Genomic DNA, 22,417 nt, shown 5'->3' on the forward strand with positions numbered 1-22,417 from the left:
CACCGCCCCGGCCGGGGAAATCCCCGGATGCAGAGGGCAGGCGCGGGGAGCCGCTCCCGACGCCCCGGTGACGGTGACGGTGACGCGGACGCGGCTGCCACCTGCCCGGCCTGGCCGGCGCTCGTGGGGCGCTTCCGGGACGGAGCCGGTCTTTGCCGGTTTGGGGCGCAGCCGGGGGCTGGGCAGCTGTTTAATAAGCACCCATGAGGAGAATGAAGGATTCCGCGCGCTGCGGCCTGCGTCTCCCGCCCGAGCCAGCGCCTGTCTCCCGGGCCCCGCCGCGGCGCTCGCAGCCCCAGGTCCCGGTCACCCGTGGCCCCTTCTGAGTGTCGCGTGGACGATCGCTCGCTTGAGCTTGTGCATTGATTCCTCACTGCAGACCTGCCACGCGGGCACCGTGGTCACCGCCCATCGGACGAGGCAGGCAGAAAGCGGAAGCGCCTGGGGGCAGCGCTGGAGAAGGGGCTCCCCGTGCCCCACCGGGTCTCTGATGTAACCCAGGTTTTCTCAATCTTCCGGACGGCGCCCCACAAGTGCAGCGCTGGTCTCCTGCATCCCCGCTGCCATCCCGAGCTGCTGCTGGACATCTGGGAGCTGGAGCCAGGGACCCCCGGATCTCCTCGCCTGGGCCCTAGCTCTCATCATTGCACCCCAGAACAGAGTGGTTTGCTTCAGGCTTTAGCAGCACAAAGCCTGCACATCGAGCTGCAGCCTCAGCCGGTTTTTATTTTGAGACAGGGTCTTACTAAGTGGCTCAGGCTAACCTCAAACTGCAATCCTCCTGCCTCAGCCTACCAGAATGCTGGGGTTACCTGGCATTTATCACCACACCTGGCTATAAAATTTCATTTCCGAGTTTGGTGTATTTAAGTTCAGCCACACCGTATTTTAAAATTAGTCCCCACCATTTCCTAAAGCCCCAGATCTAACTTGCTTCGTGGTCCACTTCTTTTTTGTTAGAGACAGGGTCTCACTATGCAGTCCAGGCTGGCCTTGAACTCACTCTGTATCCCAGGCTGATGTCAAACTTTCAGTGACTGTCCTGCCTCAGCCTCCCAAGGCTGGAGTGACGGACGTGCCCCAGTCTACCCGGCTAGTTCTCTTCATAGCAGTCCTCACTGTGGGACACGTTCTCACAGACATTTTTCCTCTTGCAGTCTCAGAGGTTAGCACAGTGATCAGCGCACAGCAGTTAATGCTCGGCAAATATTTGTTGGAACAAATGTCTTCCTTTCGTCTCCTAACTCTCTTTGTATCAGTTTCCTCCTCTGAAGAAAAGGGGATGATTTGTTATCAAAGTATCTATCTGCTTAGAGATTAATCTTACTGTCTCAGGCCCGATGTTGTGCTCCTGTAGTCCCAACTCCGTGGGAGGCTGAGGCAGGAGGATCTGCAGATTCAAAGGCAGCCTGGACTGCATAGCAAGACCTGATCTTAACAACAGCAATAATTATTTTGCAGCAAAATCAAACAACATATAACTTCAGGATTTTTAAAAATGCTTGAAACTTGGAGCCACCTGGAATGACATTTCCACCTGGCCTAACCCACTCATCCGAGTCACTGGGACCATCTTTCCTCCGCTGTTTAGAAATGTTACCTTTCTCCCACTCACTTCCCACCCGCATTGGAATCTGTCCCCCTCTGTTCTTCATGATGTCCCGGGACCAGGCTAGCAATGTCCGTGACACTGCCCGAGAGGGAGGGAGGACCACAGAGGGAAGGTGCCTGCGTGCCCCGGAACGCGCAGGCCAGCTTCACCCAGAAGCTGGGGAGGGGACCCCAGGGCCCCGAGCTCTGGCTTGGTCCCGAAGCCTAGTGGCACTCGCGCCCCTTCCGGCCCCGTGGCCCCAGGTCCCAGCCTGCAGGACGGGTCCACGGGGTGGGCGCACAGGGTGAGGCTGTGCAGGGGGGGCCGGGCCCCTCTGACAGGAAGTGGCTCAGATGAGCACAGCGATTAGCTGGCCGTGCGGAAGGGCGATTGGGCAAGAGAGCCAGGAGGCTATAACCGTCCTGGGCGCGTGGCTCGGTTCGGCTGCTGTCGCTGTGCCAGGGTCCGGAGCCCGGGCTGTGCCTGGGAGCCGCTGCCCACTGGGACCCACCCTGGGGATGCCAGGTTTGTCTGGAGGGTGGGAGGGCGGGCACAGGGCAGAGGCTGAGGCAGGAGGGTGTCTGTGCCCACAACAGTGGGTGAGCCTGTGAATCCCTGGCACCTTTAGCCTCAGTGTCTCAGTGAGAGAGTGCAGGGGCAGGTGAGGAGAGTCAGCGTGGCCCTCAGCGGTGTCTTGGGGCCCCCGGCTTGGGCGGCGTGCTGGTCCCGCTGCTCTGGGACACAGAGCGATAGGAGACCCGAGACACCTGAGGCTCCCGTGCTGTGACAGCACTGTACCGTCTCTGCCTCCTGAGTGTCTCTGTCTCCGCCTGCTGATGTTGGCTATGGACTTCGTGGGACCTCTTAGGCGGGGGACATGGGGTGAAGTTGTGGGCTGAGGGACATAAGGGTCCTCTGGGATTTGTGGAGGGATGAGGGGAGTCCCACTGGCCAGCTCCAGCATGATGCTGTGTATCACTACAGTACAGCAGACCTTGGCACAGGCCAAGTGCCACGGTGGGGGTGTCAGTGGCTGAGAGCCCTGACACGGGGAGAGGGAAGAGGGGGACAGCGAGAGGGGCGTGTGTGAACCTGCAAATGTGTGCACAGGCAAGTGTGGAGCAACCAGGGGACGTCCTGTCCCCAACTCTGGGTGGGCATGCCTGGCCTTAGGGGGGGGCACTGACTGCCTTTAGGGCTCTGTGATGACCAGACCTGCACGTCCTGGGGAGCACGGTCCTGGTCAACGGTTATGGCCCTGAGGTAGGGCTGGCCGTGGGGACCTTTGCACTGCCTGTCCCCAGCCCCTGACAAGTGGGGGAGAGGGTGGGAGCCAAAGAGGCAGCGGGGAAACAGGCACAGCGGGGACCCTGCCTCATACCAGCCAGCGCAGCCCGCCTGTCTGTGTCTGGCCCTCGATGTCCTGGTCCCTCCCGTGGGGCTCCCCAGGGTGACCACCTCAGTTCCACAAGCGTCAAGCCTGGGCAAGTCACTGCCTTTCGGGGCCTCCCTCGGTTTCCCCATCGTCCAGTGGGGAACCCTCATGTCTGTATGGGACCTGGCTCTTCCATGACACAAAGGGAATCCCTCCCTTTCCATGGCCTCACCGCTGCCTCTGTTTACCCGGATGTCACAGATTGCCTTGGCCTGGATTCTCCCTCTGGGCAGCAAATCTTCACTCAGCACCTGCTGAGTCCCGGAGGACTCAGATGCAGGGAAGGCTTGGGCCGCACTGCACAGGCTCTGCCCTGTGTCTGGGGACTGCGACAAGGCGGCCCCTCGGCAGGTCCTCAGTGCTTTCCGAATGTGGGGGGACAGGGGAGAGCGGACCTCAACATCACCATCACTGTCTCCCTGGGCCACCAGGGAGGCGCCTGGTGAGCGGGATTATTGTTTTATCTTGAGACAGAGCCACCCTGGGTTGTCCAGGCTGAGCTCAACCCTCCTGCCTCAGCCTCTCAGAGTACTTACTGCATGCCCGGCTTCAGGCGCCTTTTAAAGACCAGGAAATTCCCCAATGTGACCTCCCACACCTAGGATATTCCCCGCTGTCATTTCCCTGGGTATCCCCCGATGTCCCTGTCCCTACTCTTTTTTTCTGAAAGGGTCCTGAAGCTGGCACCGACCCCAGGAGCCAGAGAGTGTCTGGTCAAGTCCTGCAGCCCAGAGTCATCTTAAATCGCCTCTGTCCTCCATCCGGCCCGGGACAGCAGAGAGGATGTACCGCAAAGGCCGGAAGCTGGGCTCCAGCCGCCGGCGGCAGATGAGAGAGCCAGCCGATGGCCAGGACGCCCTGGGGGAGCCAGGGCCCGAGTCGTGGTCCTCAGAGGCTGAGACAGAGCTGCAGATCTTCTTCCGGGACTGCGGTGCCATGGACAGAGGCTTTGTCACCCGCGAGGACCTTGCGGTGAGTTTGAGGCCCCTGTTTCTTCTCTGTGAAGCTCCTGGGACCCTGTCCCTGCCAGCCAGCGCCCGCCTGCCCTGGCCCCCTTTTCTTGTCTAAATTTGTTTTTAGAATCTGCTAGGGATTTGTCTACACCAACATGGAAATGACTGACAGTTTCACCTGCATCCCTTTCCTCCCAAAGGAAAGGTCCTTTGTTGGAACTTTCAGCCTTTGGGCAGAGAAGTCCACCTTGGGGAACAGTTGGAACCCTGGATGGGGCGTGGGCTGTAGCTCAGCGGTTCAGCGCCTGCCTGCAAGCTCAAGGTTCTGAGTTCAAGTCTCAGAGCCAAAAAAAAAAAAAAGCCCCCAAAATCCTAGAAATCAAACCAGGTTGATGACGATATGAGCTTGACGAAGCATATATCAGGCTTGGCCAGGTGTGGGGCTGCACATCAAAATCTTTGCCCCCCAGCAGACTGAGGCAGGAGGACTACAGGTTTGAGCCCAGCCTGGGAAATTTAGAGACTTAGTGAGATGCTGTCTTGAAATAATACTAGGCTGGGGTCGAACTTCCAACGATCCTCTTGCCTCATCCTCCTGAGTGCTGGGATTACAGGCATGAGACACCATGCCCGGCTCAAGGCTCTGGATTTAATCTCTAGCACTGAAACAAAAAAATTAACAGCTATGATTGTATCTCTGATAAGGAGTCCATGAGACCTGGGCCTAGACCACACTGCACAGTTTTCCTTTGTTTCCAATGGTTGCAGAGAGGCCTGGGTGGGGCAGCAGCTGTCTCCCCCTGCTGAGGCTCCAGGCTCATTGTTCTGTCCTTTTCCCATCAAAACTGACCCCGGAGTCTCTGCAGACCGAGGCGAAGTGTGAAGAGCTGATAGAAAGACACCCAGGGTCTCCAGACTGGCCTTGATCTCCCTTGGTAGCCCAGGCTGGCCTCAAACTCACAGTGATCCTCCTGCCTCAGCCTCCCGAGTGCTGGGATCATAAGTGTGTGTCACCACACCCGGTTCAGGTTGGACTTTTAAAACCTCTGTAACTTGCACTTCTATTGAGCTGTCCCGTTTCTCCAAGGTCCAAAGGGGACCTGCCATGGGAGACGTCAAGTGTTAAGATGGGAACCATCCTGGGCGCACCGGCACAAGTCACCCTACCTGTGTCACAAGGTTAGGGAACAAAGCCCAAGGCACTCTTTCCAGCACATGTCACTTCTAAGTTTGAGTCACTTCCTTTCTTCTTGAGGTCCCTAATCTTTCTGCCAGGAAGTGGCTTCTTATCACACGGTTCCAGACCAGCTTCCTGAGAGAGCTTTACAGCACTGGCTCTCGGGGGCTGGGGATTTAGCTCAGCGGCATAAGCACCTGCCTTGCAAGCAGGCAGTCGTGAGTTCGATCCCCGGTACCGATAAAAATGAAAAAGACAAAAAAAAAAAAAAAATATTATAGCACTGGCTCTCAGGGTGTCCCTTAGAGTGGGCTCATCACACCTGGTCAAGTGAGTCAGTCTATGAAGTGACATGCAAGTACCTGGCGAGCGTGGAGGTGCATGCCTGTAATCCCAGAACTCAGGAGGCTGAAGCAGGAGGATCTCTGTGCATTCGAGGCCAGCTTGGGCTCCATAGTAAGACTGAATCAACCCCTCCCACTCAAATGTTTCAATTTAATTTAACCAAGTTTAATCTACTAAACTGAGGGTTCTCATCTGCTTATTGAAGTAGAAGAAGAAAAAGCAGCATAACCGTGTTCCTAATGCCGCAGTAACCACGCGTGGTTTCTGCAGCTGCTCTCCTGTCTGCCTGTGGGCCCCAGAGCCCCAGGAGTCCTCACCAGCTTGACTGAAGGTCGCTGGTGTCGGTCCGGAACCACAGACCAGCGCAAGAGTCAGGAGCGCCTAGAACCCCAGATGGCCCTTTTGCTCAGGGCGTTGAGGTCCTCGAGCTTTGTTGACGACAGGAGCTGTGACCTGCAGACTCCAGCAGGGCCCTGGAGCCATCTGAGGTGGGCAGAGCCTGTCTGGCTAGAAACTGAAAAGCTGTGGTTATTTCTGCGCTGATCTTCCCGTCTTTCCTTCTTTCTGTTCTTGGTACTGGCGAAGGACCAAGGCTAGCGCTTGGGCTCTAAGTTGCGCCAGGCCCCGTGTAACTGTTAGTATCAGAACAGAGGAGAGGAGAACCCCTGCTAGCGTGGAGGGTGTAACTGCTTCGGGAGAGTTTTCTGGCACGAGACCAGAAATAGGTGCGGTGGAAGCTGCTAGAAATCGCCAGCGTGGAGCAAGCAATTCCAGAAAGACTGATCTTCATAGAATTTGTAAGTGTAGCCTGGGAAAGACAACACAACTCTTCTGATTTGACAGTTGTTCCCGTGATGCCCGTAGGGCAGCACTGAGGTACTTAATTAGACAAAGAGCAGCCAGGCACGGGGCCACAGGCTTGGGAGGGTTGTTGTACATTCAAGCCCAGCCTGGACTACACAGCGAGACCCTGTCTCAAAAACAATCATTAAAAAATGGGCTGGGGATCTAGCATGAGATCGTGAATTCTATCCTGGCACACACACACACACACACACAAGCCACAAAAAATATGTAGAGGCAACCTATGTTACCCAGCAGTTTTGCTGGGTCCGACAGTCAATTTGTAAACCCTGGCTGAAATTCTAAGACCAAGTTTATCTGTCAATCTACCTGTCTATCTGTCTATCTGTGTGCCTTTCTATCTATCTATCATCTAGTTTACTTTTTTGAAACAAAGTGTTGCTATGCAGCCCAAGGTGGCCTAGTACTCATGGTGATCCTCCTGCCTCTGCCTCCTGAGGGCTGGGATTAGAGGTGTGCGCCACCATGCCCAGCTTAAACCAAAATTCTTAAACAGGTCGGATTTTTCCAATAACCCACTTTAGTTCTGCTACCCTGGCTTTACATTTTTACTGAGCTCATAGGTACTGTGTGAAGGATTTTTTTAAAAAAAGTTGTAGCAGGGAGTTGAGGATTTAGCTCAGCGGCGTAAGCGCCTGCCTTGCAAGCAGGCAGTCTCAAGTTCCATCCCCGGTACCGATTTAAAAAAAAAAAAAAAGTTGTAGCAGTCGTGGGTTCGATTCCCGGTACCAATAAAAAGGAAAAAGACAAAAAAAAAAAAAAAAAAAAGTTGTAGGGAGGACAATGCACATTGTTGCTTTGAGATTTTGTTGTAGTTTTCTTCTTCTTCTTCTTCTTCTCCTCCTCCTCCTCCTCCTCCTCCTCCTCCTCCTCCTTCTTCTTTTCTTTCTTTTTATCTTTGAATAAAATGGATTTGAAAAGAAAGGAAAAAGTTGTGGCACATTTAAAACATTAGAATTTCAGCCTTACTTTCTGTTCCTTTAAAGGAACATTGGCTTCACATAAGCACGTATTTTCCTCTGTCAATCCACAGGACAGACCACCCAGGGAGGGCAATATTTCAGTCACAGAGTTACAGATTTTTCTCAATTACAGACACAGGAAGTTTCTTTCCTCGTTTCTACAGTTCTGCAGGTCAAAAGGAAACGTGAAAGCCCTCCAGCCCGCACCTCAAGGGCTGCTCTCCTCTCCTGCAGGTTGCAACTCTCAACCAATAAGGTCACACGTAGAAAGGCAAGCAAACAACAAAACAGATTAGCAAGCTGAATGTTCTGTTATCTCCCCTCAGCCAGGCAGGCCTCTGTTTCCACAGTGCATCCTAAGTGGACCATGAAATCGAATTTCTTATTGTCACCCCCACCAATCAGAATAACTCGGCCGTGTACAACGGAAATTAAAAACAAAATCAGCCACAGAGAGAGAGAGAGAAATAAAATCAGTAAATTCGAAGTTCTATTGCATTTGGGAATGCTGCTGAGAGTCCAGATAAAAGATACCCTGGCTCAAAGAGCCCACAAGAGCTGGGCAGGAGCAGCATGGTGGTTCTCACCCTGCATCTCAGGCCTCGGGGAGGCTGAAGCAGGAGGATCACAGATTCAAACCCAGCCTGGGCAACTTAATGATTTAGCAAGACCCTGTCTCAAAATGAAAACTAAAAAGGGCTGGGGATAGAACTCAGCACAGAGGTCCGAGGTTCGATCCCCAGCTACACTAGGCACAATCACCCAGGCAAGTCTGCAGACCAGGGACCTCCACTGAGAATCAAAGAATAATTCCAAGGCTGGGGATATAGCTCAGCAATACAAGCAACTAGCTGGCAAGCTTGAGATCATAAATTTGACCCCTGGTATGCTCCTCCAAAAAAGGAAATAATTTCAAAGCCAGGTGTGGTGGCCCACACCTGGAATCCCAGCACTCAGGAGGCTGAGGCAGGAGGACGGATGCCAATTCAAGACCAGCCTGGGCTACAAAGTGAGCTAAAGGCCAGCCTGAACTGCATAGTGAGAGCCTGTCTCAAAAAGACAAAATAAATAAATAAATCCAAAAACCTGTAGACAACCATAAACAAACCTAAGATCCAGGAAACCAGGCTGTTAGCAAAAAGATTAGGATCAGATGCTGAGACAGACATGTGAAAGCTTGACCCTGCCCAACCGGCCGTGCCTTTCTGGAGTTATCGCTCCATTAGACAAAATCACTCACATGGCTTCTGGCCAGGATGGACGATGACTGTCCCTCTGTCCAGCCTGGGTCTTTTCAGCAGTCCTGAGAAATGCCATTCTACAGTCAGGCCGGTCCCCTGTGCAATGCTCGCAGGGTTCACTGTCTGCCTTGATGGTTTCTTTTCTTTTTGTTTTTGTTTTTCAAGATAGGAGCTCACTAGGTAGCCCAGGCTGGCCTCTGCCTTTTGGCGATCCTCCTGCCTCAGCCTCCCAGGCACTGGAATGGCAAGCGCGCGGCACCACACCTAGCTAGAATCGGAACCTGGGGAGAAGGAAATTAGGGGGGTGGGTGCCCCAGAGCCTCCACTGTGTGTTCTGCTCCCCAACCCCGCTTCCTTCCAGGTGGCCAAGTTCCACTTCCTGGGCATCGAGGAGGAGCCGCAGATGATCTTCGATTGGGTGGACACAGAGCGGAAGGGGCGCCTGTCCCTGGAGGAGTTCAGCTCCGGGCTCAGTACGTCTGCAGGGACCCCAGCACCCCTTCCTTGTCCTGTAAAGTGAGGTGGCCCTCGAGCAGACCCAGGGCCGTGTGAGCGTGGCTCTGTGTTCACGCCATAGGCACAGGGATGCTTCTTCCTCAGGATGGGGCAGTGCCCGGCCACACTCGCACCCCTCTGTCCCCCCAGGAAACATCTTTGGCTCCAGCCTGAGCACCCACGGGCTCCGCAGGAGGCGGCCCCCGCCCTCCCAGCGGGTGTCTGTGACCTCAGGTCTCCCAGCCCTGGAGGAGGCCAGTGCCGAGGAGAGGGAGGTGTTCCTCACCCTCCTGGGACAGCCGGGGATCGGCAGCTCGCTTCCCGAGTAAGGCCAAGCCGTGGGGACGTCACGGGGCACAGCAGCTGCTAGCTGTCCTGGACTCGGGCATGTGGGGCCCTCGGAGAAGGGGCTGTGCCTGGAGGGGCCCCCGGCTCCACACGGGTCTTGGAGAGGGAGCCCTCATGCCCTTGGGTTCTGTCCCCATGGGGCAGGATCTGTACCCAGCTCAAGCAGAGCAGGAGTCTTCTGGCAGCTGGGCCTGGCATGGCCCCAGGCACCCATCTTCCTGACTCAGTTAAATCTGTAGGGAAGCTGGGTTTATGCAGTGTGCCAGCCCCTGAGCTGACATGTCCCCTAGGCAAGTCTCATGTCCCCAGATGCCCTTGCCAGGCGGTGTCAGCCTCCCCAGTTCACTGGGCCACCCAGAGAGGGCACAGGCCTGGTCAAAGAGCACCCCACTTGGGTGGGAAGAGTGGCTACAGCAGGGAGACAGGAACGGGGCTCAGGAGTGATGGACCAGGACTACCCAGGAAGGGCTGCTGGGTCGGGGTCTATGGGGTTGTGAGGCCCACATGCCCGAGTTTGTGTCACCATTAAAGCCAAGGTGCGGGCACCCTGGTGTCCCAGCCCCGGCGTCCCATCTTGGGGTGGGGGTGGGGTTCCTTCCCAGGCAGACAGAGGAGATCTGGCAACTGTGGAGGAAACTGAGGCAGGAGGAGCCCCACCTGGTGGGCAACCTAGAGGGCTTTCTGGCCAAGATGAGCAGCCGCCTGCAGGAGGCCCGGGCAGACAAGGAGACCCTGGAGCAGACCCTGAGGAAGTGAGTCGGAGGCCACTGTGTCCCCTGCCATGGGGTTGGTGCCCCCAGGGGGGACCAGGCTTGAACTCCACACCCAGTGTGGCAGAGGACAGAGTGGGTCCTCCAGCTCCAGGGCCAGTGGGCACCTATGTCACAGTGTGTGGGTGGCCAGGGCACAGCCCTTGCCAGGGCCTGAGTTACAGGGACAGGAATAGCATTCAGAGCGGCCCCCACCCAGCCCAGAGGTGCCAAGGGGCCTGCCGGAAGCCCTCCCTGTCTCCTGCAGGTGCAACTCCGACCACCGCCGCAAGCTGCAGCAGCTGTTCGAGGAGACGGAGCAGCAGATCCAGCGGCAGAAGCAGCAGCTGCAGGCCCAGGTGGGCGCCTCACTTGCCTGGCACCTGCGGCTGAGCAGCGGCCTGGAAGCTGCTGGGCCCTCGGGCACCCCAGAGCCATGGGTGGGCGAGGGAGCCCCGGCTGGTTCCTGCCCCTGCTGGGTCTCACCTCCCCGAGGGGCTGCTTCTGCTCACTGGCCTTGCTCTCCTGGCTGTGACCTCCTGGCTGGGACCCCTGCCCCTGCATCCCGGGCCAGAGCGGAGGTAACATGGGGGGCACCTGGCTCGTGGGGCTCAGTGGCCTCCTCTGCAGAGCGACTCCCGTGGCCTGGCGCTCAGCACCCAGATGCAGGAGGCCTTGGAGGCCAAGGAGCTCGAGGTGCAGCGGCTGGCGCAGGGCCAGAGTGAGGTGAGTGGCCCGGCTCCCCCAGCAGCTCCACCCCAGCCCTGGGGCGTCTGACGACCCTTTCCATCCTGAGGCCAAGCAGGATGGTGCTTTGGGACTGGTCCTGGCCTCAGTTCCTCCATCTGTAAAATGGGGTGGCCCATCCATGGCGTCTTCCAGGCTCGACATGTCCACTGAGGTCACCACAGGAAGGTGTGGACAAATGAGACTTAGAAGGCTGCTGTCCACCTCTCACCTCCTTTCTCCATCAGGGGGATGATGGGTGATGAGGGCACAAGTGCCACATAGAAGGAGATGGCAATCAGCAGGCAGAGCAGGGATGGGGAGAGGTGGAGAGTTGAAATGGGCGCAAGGGAGTCACAGGCCTCACTGAGACTGTGACACTGGCATGAAGACCCGAGAGGTGCAGTGCTGGGCTGGAGGGAATGGCTTGTGCAAAGGCCCTGGGGTGGTACTGTGCAGCTAAGCTTCAAGGAGCAGCAAGCAGACCCGAGGGCGATGCCCCACCCAGCCCAGAGCCCACCAGAGTGTGGCAGGAAGCTGGTGCTGATGGGGGCAGCTGCACATCCCCCTCTCCTCCCTCAACAGCTGGAGGCCAAGCTCCACAGCCTCAGTGACACCCACCGAGAGGCCACCTCGGAAAACTTGCAACTCAGAGAGGCCAGGAGGGACCTGGCTGGGCAGCTAGAGGAGATGCAGGGGCAGCTGCAGGTGACCAGGGAACACCTGAAAGCTGCCAGGGGTCGAGTGTCTTGGCAGGTGGAGGAGGAAGCCAGGCAAGTGCTGCCACCTCTGGACTACACACACAGCTCCCTCCCTAACCATCACACCCTGCCCACTTCTCAGAGGGGGAGACTGAGGCACAGAGGAGGACAAGGCCTGTGCCCAAGAGGGTGAAAAACGTGCATACATGCCCATGCACGCACAGGAGCCTAGTGCATGCCAGTCCCGAGGAGCCCTCACACCAAAGTTGGAAGCAATGGGTGGGCCTGAGCAGTCCTGGAAGCCTTCCTGGAGGAAGCGAGGCTTCATGTGGCCTTAAGGGGTGGGGACCCGAGAAGGCCTGGGAGCACAGCCCAGGAGGAGGACTGCCTGAGCCAGCCTTGAGGACTTGCCGGGTGGGGTGACCCTGCCTCCCTGCCCCCCCCCCAATTTCACTTCTCACTTTCTTCCCAGTGTCCCCGAAACAAGCAAGAAGATCCCAGCCTCTCAGCCCGAGGCCCCCGAGGAGGGCCCCCTGCCCGGGCTGTTTGGGGACAGTGACAACTGGGATCAGCTCCTGAGTGACTTTGGCAGCCCCTGGAGCAGAGCCCTGCAGCTAACCTGGAGCCCACCCCCCACACCTCAGGCCACCTCGGGGTCCCCGATGCATCGTGTGGTCCAGCAGATCTCCATCTCAGAGCCGCACCTTTGGCCGGACCAGGAAGTGGCTCTGAGGAGCCCGCCCCGGCTGCCCCCCAGCCCTCAGGATGGGAAAGGAGAGGACGCATCGGAGCTGGACGTCAGGCCAGAGCAGCCTGTCGGGCCCCGGGGCTCAGAACCCGGCATGGAGCCGGTGGCTGGACCCCAGGCTGGCTCCCCCTGGGGCCTCCTGGGTGCCCCGGCTCAGGAGTCCGGGAGTGTAGTGGCCGAAGCACTCAGAGTCCTTGTGCCTGTGGAGGACACCAGCAGCTCTCACTCCCCTCCACAGCTTCCCCTGGGGCTCAGTGAGCGGCTCCAGGCCTCCGATGACATAGACTCCAGGCCTGGGCCTGCCCCGGCCAAGCTGCCCAGGCAGAGAGAGGCCCCACAGGCCAAGGGTGCTGGGCCAGGCCTGGGGTCCCTGGGGGCTGCGGTCCACAGCCAGGGCCTGGAGCCTGTGGGTCAGACTCCTCAAGTGGGCCCTGAGCTGGATGAGCCGAGCCAGGACGGACAGGATAGCCACCCCGGGGGGCTCGAGGAAGCCCAGCGCCAGCCCCTTGGGCTCGAGAGGCTGCCCAGCCAGCCCCTCCAGAGTCCAGAAGAGGAGCCCCAGGCTGGGAAAGGAACCAGTTCCGAGCAGGAGTCCGCCCAGCCAGCCCCAATGCCCGCTGCTGCCCACGCCAAGCTACCACAGGCAGAGGCGCCTTTAGCCATGTCCCCTGCTCCTGGAGAGCCATTCCCTGCAGGGCTGTCTGGCCCCACGGAGCCCCAGGTGCCCCCAAAGGGCCTTCCCACCCTGGCTGAGCCCAAAGCCCCTCTCAGGCCCCAACCTGAGGCTGCCCAGGCAGAGAGACAGCCAGGAGAGCCGGGGGTGGAGATCCAGCCCTTGGCCCCTGGCTCGGACCCCTCCCCGGGGCACTCTGCCGCCACCAGAGCGCCTCAGGCCAACCCCGACTACCTCTTCCACATCATCTTCCTGGGCGACTCCAACGTGGGCAAGACCTCCTTCCTGCATCTGCTGCACCAGGATGCCTTCGCCAGTGGGCTGGCCGCCACTGTGGGTAAGTGCCCTGCCAGGCAGGCTGCCTGGAGCCAGGGTCCGCAGGGGGCAGCAGGTTCTGCCGTGGCCTCGGGCCCTGATGAGACACTATTTTATATAGATGTAATCTTACTATTGCACTAATCGTCTCTAATTACAGGTAATTTGCTTTTTCTGCATTGATCTCATTAGCTTATAATGCACCACATCAACAAAGCACCCCGCAATTTAGGTGCCAGGGCTCACGGTGGTGAAAACAGCCAGGCTCCGCCCAGGTGGTCACGGGCAGGCTGCGGCAGGGCTGGGGTAATTTGCTCACCACCAGCCCCAGGCCAGCCTGCACGCTCTGGCAGGAGGACTCCCTGTGGTATCTCACCCAGGCCACAGCAATAGAGAATGTGGTTAATTAGGACCCAAGGTCCCTGAGTTCAAATCCTAGCCCCAGCACCTACCAGGGATGTGAGTCTGGGCACTGTGTTTTCACCCTCGTGGAATGGGTCCTGAGGTAATGGACTTGCGGAGAGCAAAGCTTTCTTTTTTTTTTTTAATCGGTACTGGCGATTGAACTCAGAACCACATGCTTGCAAGGCAGGTGCTTATGCTGCTGAGCTAAATCCCCAGCCCCCGAGCAAAGGTTTCTTTGGCTCACAGTTTTGGAGGCTTCAGTCCACGGTCGGGGGACATCGCCTGTGGGCCCATGGCAAAGCGGCATCTGGGAACACAAACTGCTCACCTCGAGGGAGCAAAGAGAAGAAAAGCGGGGGTTAGGACCCCACCTTTTCCCTCCAGAGCACCCCAGGACCTGGAGACCCATCTCCACTTCTTTAGCTTTCCGCCACCTCCCAATTGCACCAGGCTGCAGCCATCACGTGGGGTCATTTCAGACCCGAACTGTAGAGCCCAGCCCTCAGGTTCTCACATGCAGCGCGGGGACACAGTGAAGCAGCTTCTGGAAGTGGTGGAAGGACTTTATTTTATTTTATTTTATTTATTTATTTGTCTTTTTGAGACGGGGTCTCGCTATGCAGTTCAGGCTGGCCTTGAGCTCACTTTGTAGTCCAGGCTGGACTCGAACTCGCAATGATTCTCCCACCTCAGCCTCCTGAGTGCTGGGATTACCGGCTTGAGCCACCACACCTGGCTAAGCGGTGGAAGGATTTAATTGAATCAAACTCTTTTTTTTTTTTTTTTTTTTTGGTCTTTTTCATTTTTATCGGTACCAGGGATCGAACTCACGACTGCCTGTTTGCAAGGCAGGCGCTTATGCCGCTGAGCTAAATCCCCAGCCCCAATTGAATCAAACTCTAAGAACAGTCTCTGGCAGATCAGGAGCGCTCGGGTCATGTTGGCACCTGGCTGGTGGCCTAGTGACCATTCGTTTTGGAGAGGCGTGGCTCAGGCCCTCAGGCTTCTCACTGCCCGGAGCCTGCTGCTGGCAGCGGGACCCACAGCTCCCCAGGTAGCGAGCTGGGTCAGGGTTCTCCAAGGCCACCTTTGCCACTCACCCGCAGAGCTGCTGTCTCCTGGCTGCTCATTACGTGGTAGGAGAGTCCCACAGAACAACTGAGGGAACCCTGGTTGCAGGAGGATGAAAAGACTGGGCCAGCTGGGAGCCCCTGACGTCCAGGTCCATGGCCCGCGCTTGGGACCCCGTGCCTGCCTGCTCCGGGGCAGGGCCGGGTGGAGCCTGGAGACCTGGAGTTGTAGTGGACACGCATTCCCCGCATTGTGCGGAGGAGAAAAGCAGACAACTGAAGGCCCGGTCAGTACCCAGGCCACCTGCTTCCAAGCCACCTCCACGCGGGCCGTGGAGCTCTTTTTGGGGTTCACCAGTGCACTCTCCCCAGCAGTCCCGAGAAAGGGAAGACCATCAGGCTGGCATGGGATGGCGTGGGAGCAGCGGGTATGGAGGGGAGGCTGGTGGGTGTTAGCGCCCAGGTTCCTCGGAGCTGGGCTCCTCAGGTCTCCAGGAAGGAAGGCAGCAGGCAGATTCCAGGAGGCCTCCCCGCTCTGCTGGGCTCTGGCTTCTCCAGGCAGCAGTAGGTGCTGGCGGGAAGTGACCTCAAGGTCCCCACGCCTCTCCGGGATTTTACTGCCATCTCCATAATCCTGGGGACAAGGAGGATCTGACGGTGGGTATGGTGGTGGTCCATACCTGTAATCCCAGTAGTCAAGGGGCTGAGGCAGGAGAATCTCTGCAAACTGGAGCCCAGCCTGAGTCGCATAGTGAGTTCAAGGCCAGCCTGAACTACACGGGAGACCCTGGCTCCAAACACTCCCACCAGAAAAAGAGCCTGTCGCTGTCGTCACGGGAAGGGGTGGGCCTGGGGAGAATGAGGGCCACATGATCGCAAAGATGGGGACGGAAGCGACAGGTGTCTCCAAACTAAAGAAGAATGGTTTCAGCCGGGCATGGTGGCTCACGCCTGTAATCCCAGCACTCAGGAGGCTGAGGTGGGAGGACCGTTGGGAATTATAAACCAGCCTGGGCTACAAAGTGAGCTCAAGGCCAGCCTGAACTGCAGAGAGAGACCTTGTCTCAAAAAGACAAAAAAGAATGGTTTCCTGGGTGGGCTGGGTTCCAGCGGCAGCGGTCAGGACGTGGCCGGTAACCTGGGGACCTCCTGGAGGAGTGGACTCTGGAGGCTGAGAGGGAGGGCTTTGGAGAGCAGCGGGGAAGCCCAGGAACCAGTCCGCGTCCCCCCACAGCTGGGGCTGGGGACCCGTGTGCACGGCGTAGGCTTAGGCCGCCTGTCCAGGTGGTGATGTAGCCCCGCTCTGTGTTCTAGGAGTGGACTTCCGGGTCAAAACCCTGCAGGTGGACAACAAGTGCTTCATGCTGCAGCTGTGGGACACGGCCGGCCAGGAGAGGTGCCATGTGTCACCACTGGAGACGGGGTGGCAGAGGGCCCAGGGGTGGAGGGGCCCAGGCGGGAGGCCACCAAGGGCCAACGAGGGGCCACACCCCCAGGTTCCACTCAAGGCCAAGGATGGAGGACAAAGGCCCAGTGTTTGTGGGGGAGGGTCTCCCCAACCCTGCCTTGGGGGAATGGCCGCCGGGTCAAACACCTTCCTGACACCTGGCCTTCCGTCCACTCCAAGGCTTTGGTGATTAAGGCCCTAAAAGGACCTGTTTTCTGACAGCGAACATTTCTAGAAACTCACGCTGAGATCAGCTCCTCATGACTAACAAGGGGGCCGGGACTGTTCCTGGTGGTGATGTTTGTGTGACTCAGATGCCCATCCACAGGGGCCAGTTACGGTCCCATAGAGTCATGCAATCTGCACAGCAGAACCAGAAGTCACAGGGAAGCCTGAGGACCTTCCTTCCGTACCCAGGGAAAGAGTCCTGAGTCCTTAGGAGAGGGTGCTTCCTCCCAGTGCCCGGGTGCCCTTAGGCGCCTTTTGAAACCTCAACCGTGAGACCTCTTGGTCCCCTTGCTGCAGAGGGTGTGGTCGGGGCCACAGGGGCAGACCCCAGGACGGGCGGGTGCTGTACCCCATGACTCACAGGTCTCTCCGGCAGGTACCACAGCGTGACCAGGCAGCTGCTCCACAAGGCAGACGGGGTGGTGCTCATGTATGACATCACCTCCCAGGACAGCTTTGCCCACGTGCGCTACTGGCTGGACTGTCTGCAGGTGAGCGGTGGCTGCCAAGGTCCCTCCCAAATTCTGAAGTCAAGAGGAGGCTTGTGTCCTGCCCACACCTCCCAGGATTACAAATGACACAACCGTCCTAACAGTGCCACCACCCACGGAGCTCACACGGATGGATGAGCCAGGAGTGCGGTGGTATGAAAAAATGACAGCCACACAGTGCAACCCCTAAACAAACTGCTTCCTTTATCCTTCGAATGAGCAGGCTGTTCCTTTCTACCTACAGTGGCTGTTTGTCATGTTTTTCTGCTAAATCCGAGGATGACCTACCACCACCCTAGAGGACAAGGCCTCTGTCCCCAGCCTCTAGTTCCTTCTCCCACACATTTAGCAGAATCCGCTGGGATCCTGTGGTGGGCGTGAGGCATAGCTTGAAGCTGCATTAGCACAAGTTGCTTTTCCCCCAGATTTCTAGTCTGGCTGAGGAAGTACAAAAGCCGGAGGAAGGAGGTAGGCTCTGGGATCTGGCAAGAACCGGGTTTCAATCCCAATTCTACCCCAATTCTACTCCGTGACTTTTTTTTTTTGGCCTTTTTTTCTTTTGTACCAGGGATTGAACTCACAGCCTTGCGCTTGCCAGGCAGGTGCTCAGGCCACTGAGCTAAATCCCTGGCCCTTTTTTGCCTTTTGGAGACAGTGTCCCACTATGTTCACTGTGCAGTTCAAGCTGCCCTTGAGCTCATTTCGTAACACAGGCTGGTTTTGAACTTGCAGCAATCACCTCAGCCTCCCTAGTGCTTGCCTCAGCCTCCCTAGTGCTTGCCTCAGCCTCCCTAGTGCTAGGATTATAGGCTAGTGCCACTATGCCCAGATCTCCAACTCTGTGATTTGGGACAAGAGATTTACCCTCTCTGAATTTCCAACTCCCGCCTCCCCCACAAGGGGAGCAGTGAGGATTTACTGACAGGATTGTTTTCGGCCCTGTTTGGGGCACAGCAAGTGCTCAGTCATCAGAACCTTTGATTGACTGATCGATTGATTGACTGTAGTGTTGGGGATTGAATCCAGGGCCTTCACACTGAACTACATCCTCAGTCCTTTGGATTTTATTTTGGGTCAGCATCTTGCTAAGTTGCTCAGGTGGAGGCTCAATCTTGAGATCCTCCTGTTTCAGCTTCCCAAGTAGCTGAAATAACAGGCGTGCTTCACTGTGCCCAGCCAAAAGCTTTTTTTTTTTTTTTTTTTTTTGTCTTTTTCGTTTTTATCGGTACCAGGGATCGAACTCACGACTGCCTGCTTGCAAGGCAGGCGCTTATGCCACTGAGCTAAATCCCCAGCCCCCTATTTTTTTTTTTATGACACAAGAAATGTGTAGGGCAGGTGAGTCGCTCGCAGGAAGTGGGGGAACACTGCAGATGCGGGGAAAGGTCCAGCTGAGGACGAAGAACAGGCAGGAAGAGGCGCGGGGCACCCATGGGCACTGGGGCAGCGGCCTCTCTTCTGTGCGCAGGACGCAGGGGTGGAGGGCGCAGCGCTGCTCCTGCTGGGGAACAAGACGGACTGCGAGGAGGCGCGGCAGGTGCCCACGGAGGCCGGGCAGCAGCTGGCGCAGGTGAGCGGGCGCTGGGCCCTCGCAGGCCTCCCCCAGCGGCGACCCACGGCCCTGCTGCAGCCCAGCCCCGGCCGGCAGCCTGGACCCCGCACCCTGCAGCCGGCGATTCGCACAGGCGGCCGCAGCGGCCAGAATCCGGCTTCACAGGGCGGAGGTCCCAGAAACTTCACTGAGAAGGCCCTATCAAATCTTAACGTCGTGCCTGGCCTCTAGTTAGCATCCTCCCTTCTAATTTATTCCTCTTGAAGACTCCAGTGCTTCCTCGGGAAGATGACAGCTAAAGTCCCCCGGCCAGACCCTGGCCACCGTTTCTTTCTGAATGGTCAGCCACAGGGACCAGAGAGGCCAGGGAGCGAGGAGGGGTGGGGCCGGACTTGCCCCCCCTGGCCACGCCCCCAGCGACGATGCGGCTTCTGGTTGGCCAGTTTTTCCTTTTAAAAGTAGCGCATTTGTGATAACATAGTGATTCCTTGTCCAGCAATTTATCTGTAGGAAAAAGAGGAATAATAGTAGCGACGGACATACGTAATGGATGCCTGTGTGGGAACAGATGACCAAACGTGTTTGGTATCAATGAGGATGTTCCTGACAGTATTGTTTATAAGAACAACCATTTTGCCGGGCATGGTGTCACACGCCTGTGATCCCAGCACTCAGGAGGCTGAGGCAGAAGGATTGCCTTGAGTTTGAGGCCAGCCTGGGTTACAAGGCAAGGCTCTGTCTCAAAAAAAATATTTTAAAAAATCGGTTGGTGTTTAAATTGAGGCAGTCCTGGGAGAGGCCAGGGTTTGCCCTGGAGAATCCTGTCCCAGGAGAAGATGTTAGGGGCCCGAGACACACTAATAAAGCCAGGCATAGTGGGGCTTGCCTGTAATTCCAATTTGGTGGGGCCTGGGGCAGGACGCTGTGGCCCATGCCCAGGGGTAGGGGGCGAGGCTGAACCTGGCCTTGCATCTGTACTGCCCTGTCTGGCCCACAGGAGCTGGGCGTCTCCTTCGGAGAGTGCAGCGCCATCCTGGGTCACAACATCCTGGAGCCCATGGTGAACCTGGCCCGGTGAGCGACCCTACCCCACCCTACCCAGGGACCCCAAGTGGCAGGACTGGATTTCCCACTGGGGAGGAGAACAAACCCTGCCCTGAGATGTTCCTGCCTCAGCCTCACCATATGCATTAATGTGTCACTCCTCAGAGGCCTGTCCCCTCACCAAGCCTGGTGTCTGTCTGTGAAGTGGACTGTTCCTGGGGGTGTCCCCATCTGGCTCCCAACCTTCCCCTGATAGCTGTGGATTTAGAATGAATGAAATCCAGCTGGGTGTGGTGGCATATACCTATAATCCCAGTATTTGGGAGGCTAAAGCAGGAAGGTTGCTGTGAGTTCAAAGCCAGCCTTTAACTACATAGCCAGACCCTGTCTCAAAACAAACAAACAAACAACCCCCAAACAAAAAACAAACCAAGAATGAAATTCAGGTGCCTTGAAATACACTTCATTGCCAGGCGTGGTGGTTCACTCCTATAATCCCTGCACTCAGGAGGCTGAGGCAGGAGGATCATCGCAAGTTCAAGACCAGCCTGAGCTACAAAGTGAGCTCAAGGCCAGCCTGAACCGCATAGTGAGACCCCGTCTCAAAAAGACAAAAAAAAAAAAAAAAAATACACTTCATTGTCTTCAGTGCCCCCTCCTTTGCCCTGTACACACACACACACACACACACACACACACACACACACGTCTCCAGCTCTGGCCACTCGTCCCTGGCCCCCTTCTGACCACAGACTTGATCGGACGCTGTAATTATGGACACATCTGTCCTCTTCCTTCTTGTGCCCAGGAGGGCAGGGCTGTCTGTTGCTGCAGGCCTGCACCAGGGCCTAGTACATACTTGGTGCTTAATAGATGAAGGGGAGGAGCTGGGGGCAGAAGTGCAAGACCAGGGTGCCCCACCCAGGGGCCCAGAGGAGCGGAATCAGGAATGAACGACTGCTTTGGTTCCCTTCCCCTCCCGACTCAAAGCGAGGTCACACACCTGACCCGGGGCCCCGCCCGTGCGAACCGCCCGCCCCATCCGCCCCTCACTGTGCCAGGCAGTGGCCCTTGCACAGCACCTGGCACCCAGCAGGCCTGAAAGCATGGCAGGGCAGGACTGACGCGCATGCGCTGTCACGCAGGTTGCTCAAGGTGCAGGAGGACCGCCTGAAGGACTCGCTGGCGAAGGTGGCACCCAGGAAGCCGCCCAAGAAAGCCGGCTGCTGCCCCTGACCCACCCCGGCCACCCCACCCCCAGCCCCGGCCAGGCCTCCCGGTCCCTCTGCTCCATCCTGGCCCCCTGGGAGGTGTTTGTGTGGTTCTGTAAGGCTCGGTCTTCCACATAAAAGCAGACACTGAGCAGGAGGGAGCTGTCCAGGGAGCTGGCTTTGGTGCTGACTCCTGACTTGCACGGCTTGTGGTCCAGGGAACTCTGTGAGCACCCCAGCAACCGCGCCTCCCTCCCTTTCCCCACGACCCACACTGGGGTGCTGCCCCTGTCCCAGGGCCTCCGGCTCCCCAGCATGGGGTTGATGGGTGGGGACCCAAGGGCAAGCTCCTTTGGGGTCTTGGCGAGCCAGCAGCGGTCTGCAAGAGGAGCTTTTGGCAGAGCCATCAGCCTATCCCTGGGTCAAAGGGCGCAGTCAATAGGTGGGAGCCAATAGGGGACCCCAAGCAGCACATGATGGACGGGGCAGCAGCAGCAGCAGGAGGACTCGCAGTGGACCCAGAGCCGACTTTCAGGCAGGTGCCATGTTCTCAAGTGTCAAGAGGGCTCTGGGTCACTTTGACAGATTGGGACGATGAGGGTAGCCGGATGTGGTGGCGCAAATTTACAATCCCAGCACGCGGGAGGCTGAGGCAGGAAGGCTGCTGTGAGTTCAAAGCCAGCCTTGATTCCCTTCTGGGCAGGCGTCTCCTCCCGTCTCCTTTTCCCACGGTGCCCAAGGGGAGGGAAGCCAGGTCTGGTTATGAGAGGTGCCCTCCCCTGCCCCAGCGAGTCACGGGAACACGTAATTACAGGGGCAGCCTTGGGTAATTAGTCTGGGAGGGGAGACACCCTTTTCCCTGTGCCCTGTCCTTAACAGCAACCGGGGTTTTCACAGAGGCCAAGAGGCCAGGAGGAAGCCACACACCCCACCCACCTCTCACGTGGCTGTGTCGCCTCCTTCCTGACCCACAAGGCAGCCCAGTGCCTGTGGACCGTGGCCTGCAAATGCCCAGCGCCCTCTTTGGTGCCCGAGGACCCCTGGCCCGTGCTGGGCAGCTCCTTCCTCAGGGCTCAAGGGCATCACCATGTGCTGGCAGGGCCTGGCACTCATGCTCAGGCCTAAGAGTGGGGTGAGGGTGCAGCAGAGAATCTGACCATGTTTTCTGTCACCTCCTCAGTGGCTTCCTGTTCACTGCAGTGACAGTTCAAGGCCTCGCCAGGGCCTACAAGACCCCACAGGCTTCACCTCCATGACCCCAACCACCCAGTCCACCCTCTGTGCTCCACACACTGAGCTCCCACCCCAGGACCTTTGCACTGTCTCTGGTTTGTTCCTCTACATGGAACCCAAATACTAGCATGGCTCACCCCCCCCCCAATACTGGGGATGAACCCCAAGGCCTTCACGCTGAGCTCTATCCCCATTCCTTTTCATTCTTCATTTTGAGATACGGCCCTGCTAAGTCTGTGTTGCCCAAGCTGTGCTCAAACTTGCAATCCTCCTGCCTCAGCCTCCCAGAGAGCTCAGATAACAGGTGTGCACCACCACACTCGGCTCTGCAAGGCTTCCTCTCCCACTTCCGAGGCTCCCCTGAACGGTCACTTTTTCTAAAGGCCACTCCAAGGCTCTCTAGCCTCTTGGTC

At 57.5% G+C, this 22,417-nt stretch overlaps 1 protein-coding gene across 3 annotated transcripts; it reads left to right on the top strand.

The window, feature by feature from the left end:
• Nucleotides 1-22,406, top strand: Rab44 (RAB44, member RAS oncogene family). 3 transcript variants are annotated; one of them, XM_003473665.5, is made up of 14 exons: nucleotides 1-2,116; nucleotides 3,697-3,998; nucleotides 8,930-9,041; nucleotides 9,214-9,388; nucleotides 10,014-10,163; nucleotides 10,429-10,519; nucleotides 10,791-10,886; nucleotides 11,472-11,659; nucleotides 12,060-13,345; nucleotides 16,113-16,194; nucleotides 16,850-16,964; nucleotides 18,433-18,534; nucleotides 19,514-19,590; nucleotides 20,706-22,406. In XM_003473665.5, exons 2-14 carry the CDS (start codon nucleotides 3,810-3,812, stop codon nucleotides 20,794-20,796), a joined length of 2,754 nt encoding a protein of 917 aa, XP_003473713.3. In that variant the 5' UTR covers nucleotides 1-2,116; nucleotides 3,697-3,809; the 3' UTR covers nucleotides 20,797-22,406. The 3 variants fall into 3 exon arrangements, with proteins under 3 accessions (XP_003473713.3, XP_063095014.1, XP_013012404.2); XM_063238944.1 differs by having other exon boundaries at nucleotides 1-1,165; XM_013156950.3 differs by lacking the exon at nucleotides 10,014-10,163.
• The last annotated feature ends 11 nt before the right edge of the window (nucleotides 22,407-22,417 follow it).

Source organism: Cavia porcellus, unplaced genomic scaffold (assembly GCF_034190915.1).
Source record: "Cavia porcellus strain 051 isolate PalLab524CR breed Dunkin Hartley unplaced genomic scaffold, mCavPor4.1 scaffold_28, whole genome shotgun sequence".
Taxonomy (NCBI): domain Eukaryota; kingdom Metazoa; phylum Chordata; class Mammalia; order Rodentia; family Caviidae; genus Cavia; species Cavia porcellus.

Bases quoted from the DNA above. Each gene is read 5' to 3' on its own strand.
- Rab44 (XM_003473665.5), top strand. From the start codon at position 3,810: ATGTACCGCAAAGGCCGGAAGCTGGGCTCCAGCCGCCGGCGGCAGATG. The intron at 10,520-10,790 runs GTGGGCGCCTCA...CCTCCTCTGCAG, and splicing joins AGCAGCAGCTGCAGGCCCAG to AGCGACTCCCGTGGCCTGGC. The intron at 18,535-19,513 runs GTGAGCGGGCGC...TCTGGCCCACAG, and splicing joins CCGGGCAGCAGCTGGCGCAG to GAGCTGGGCGTCTCCTTCGG.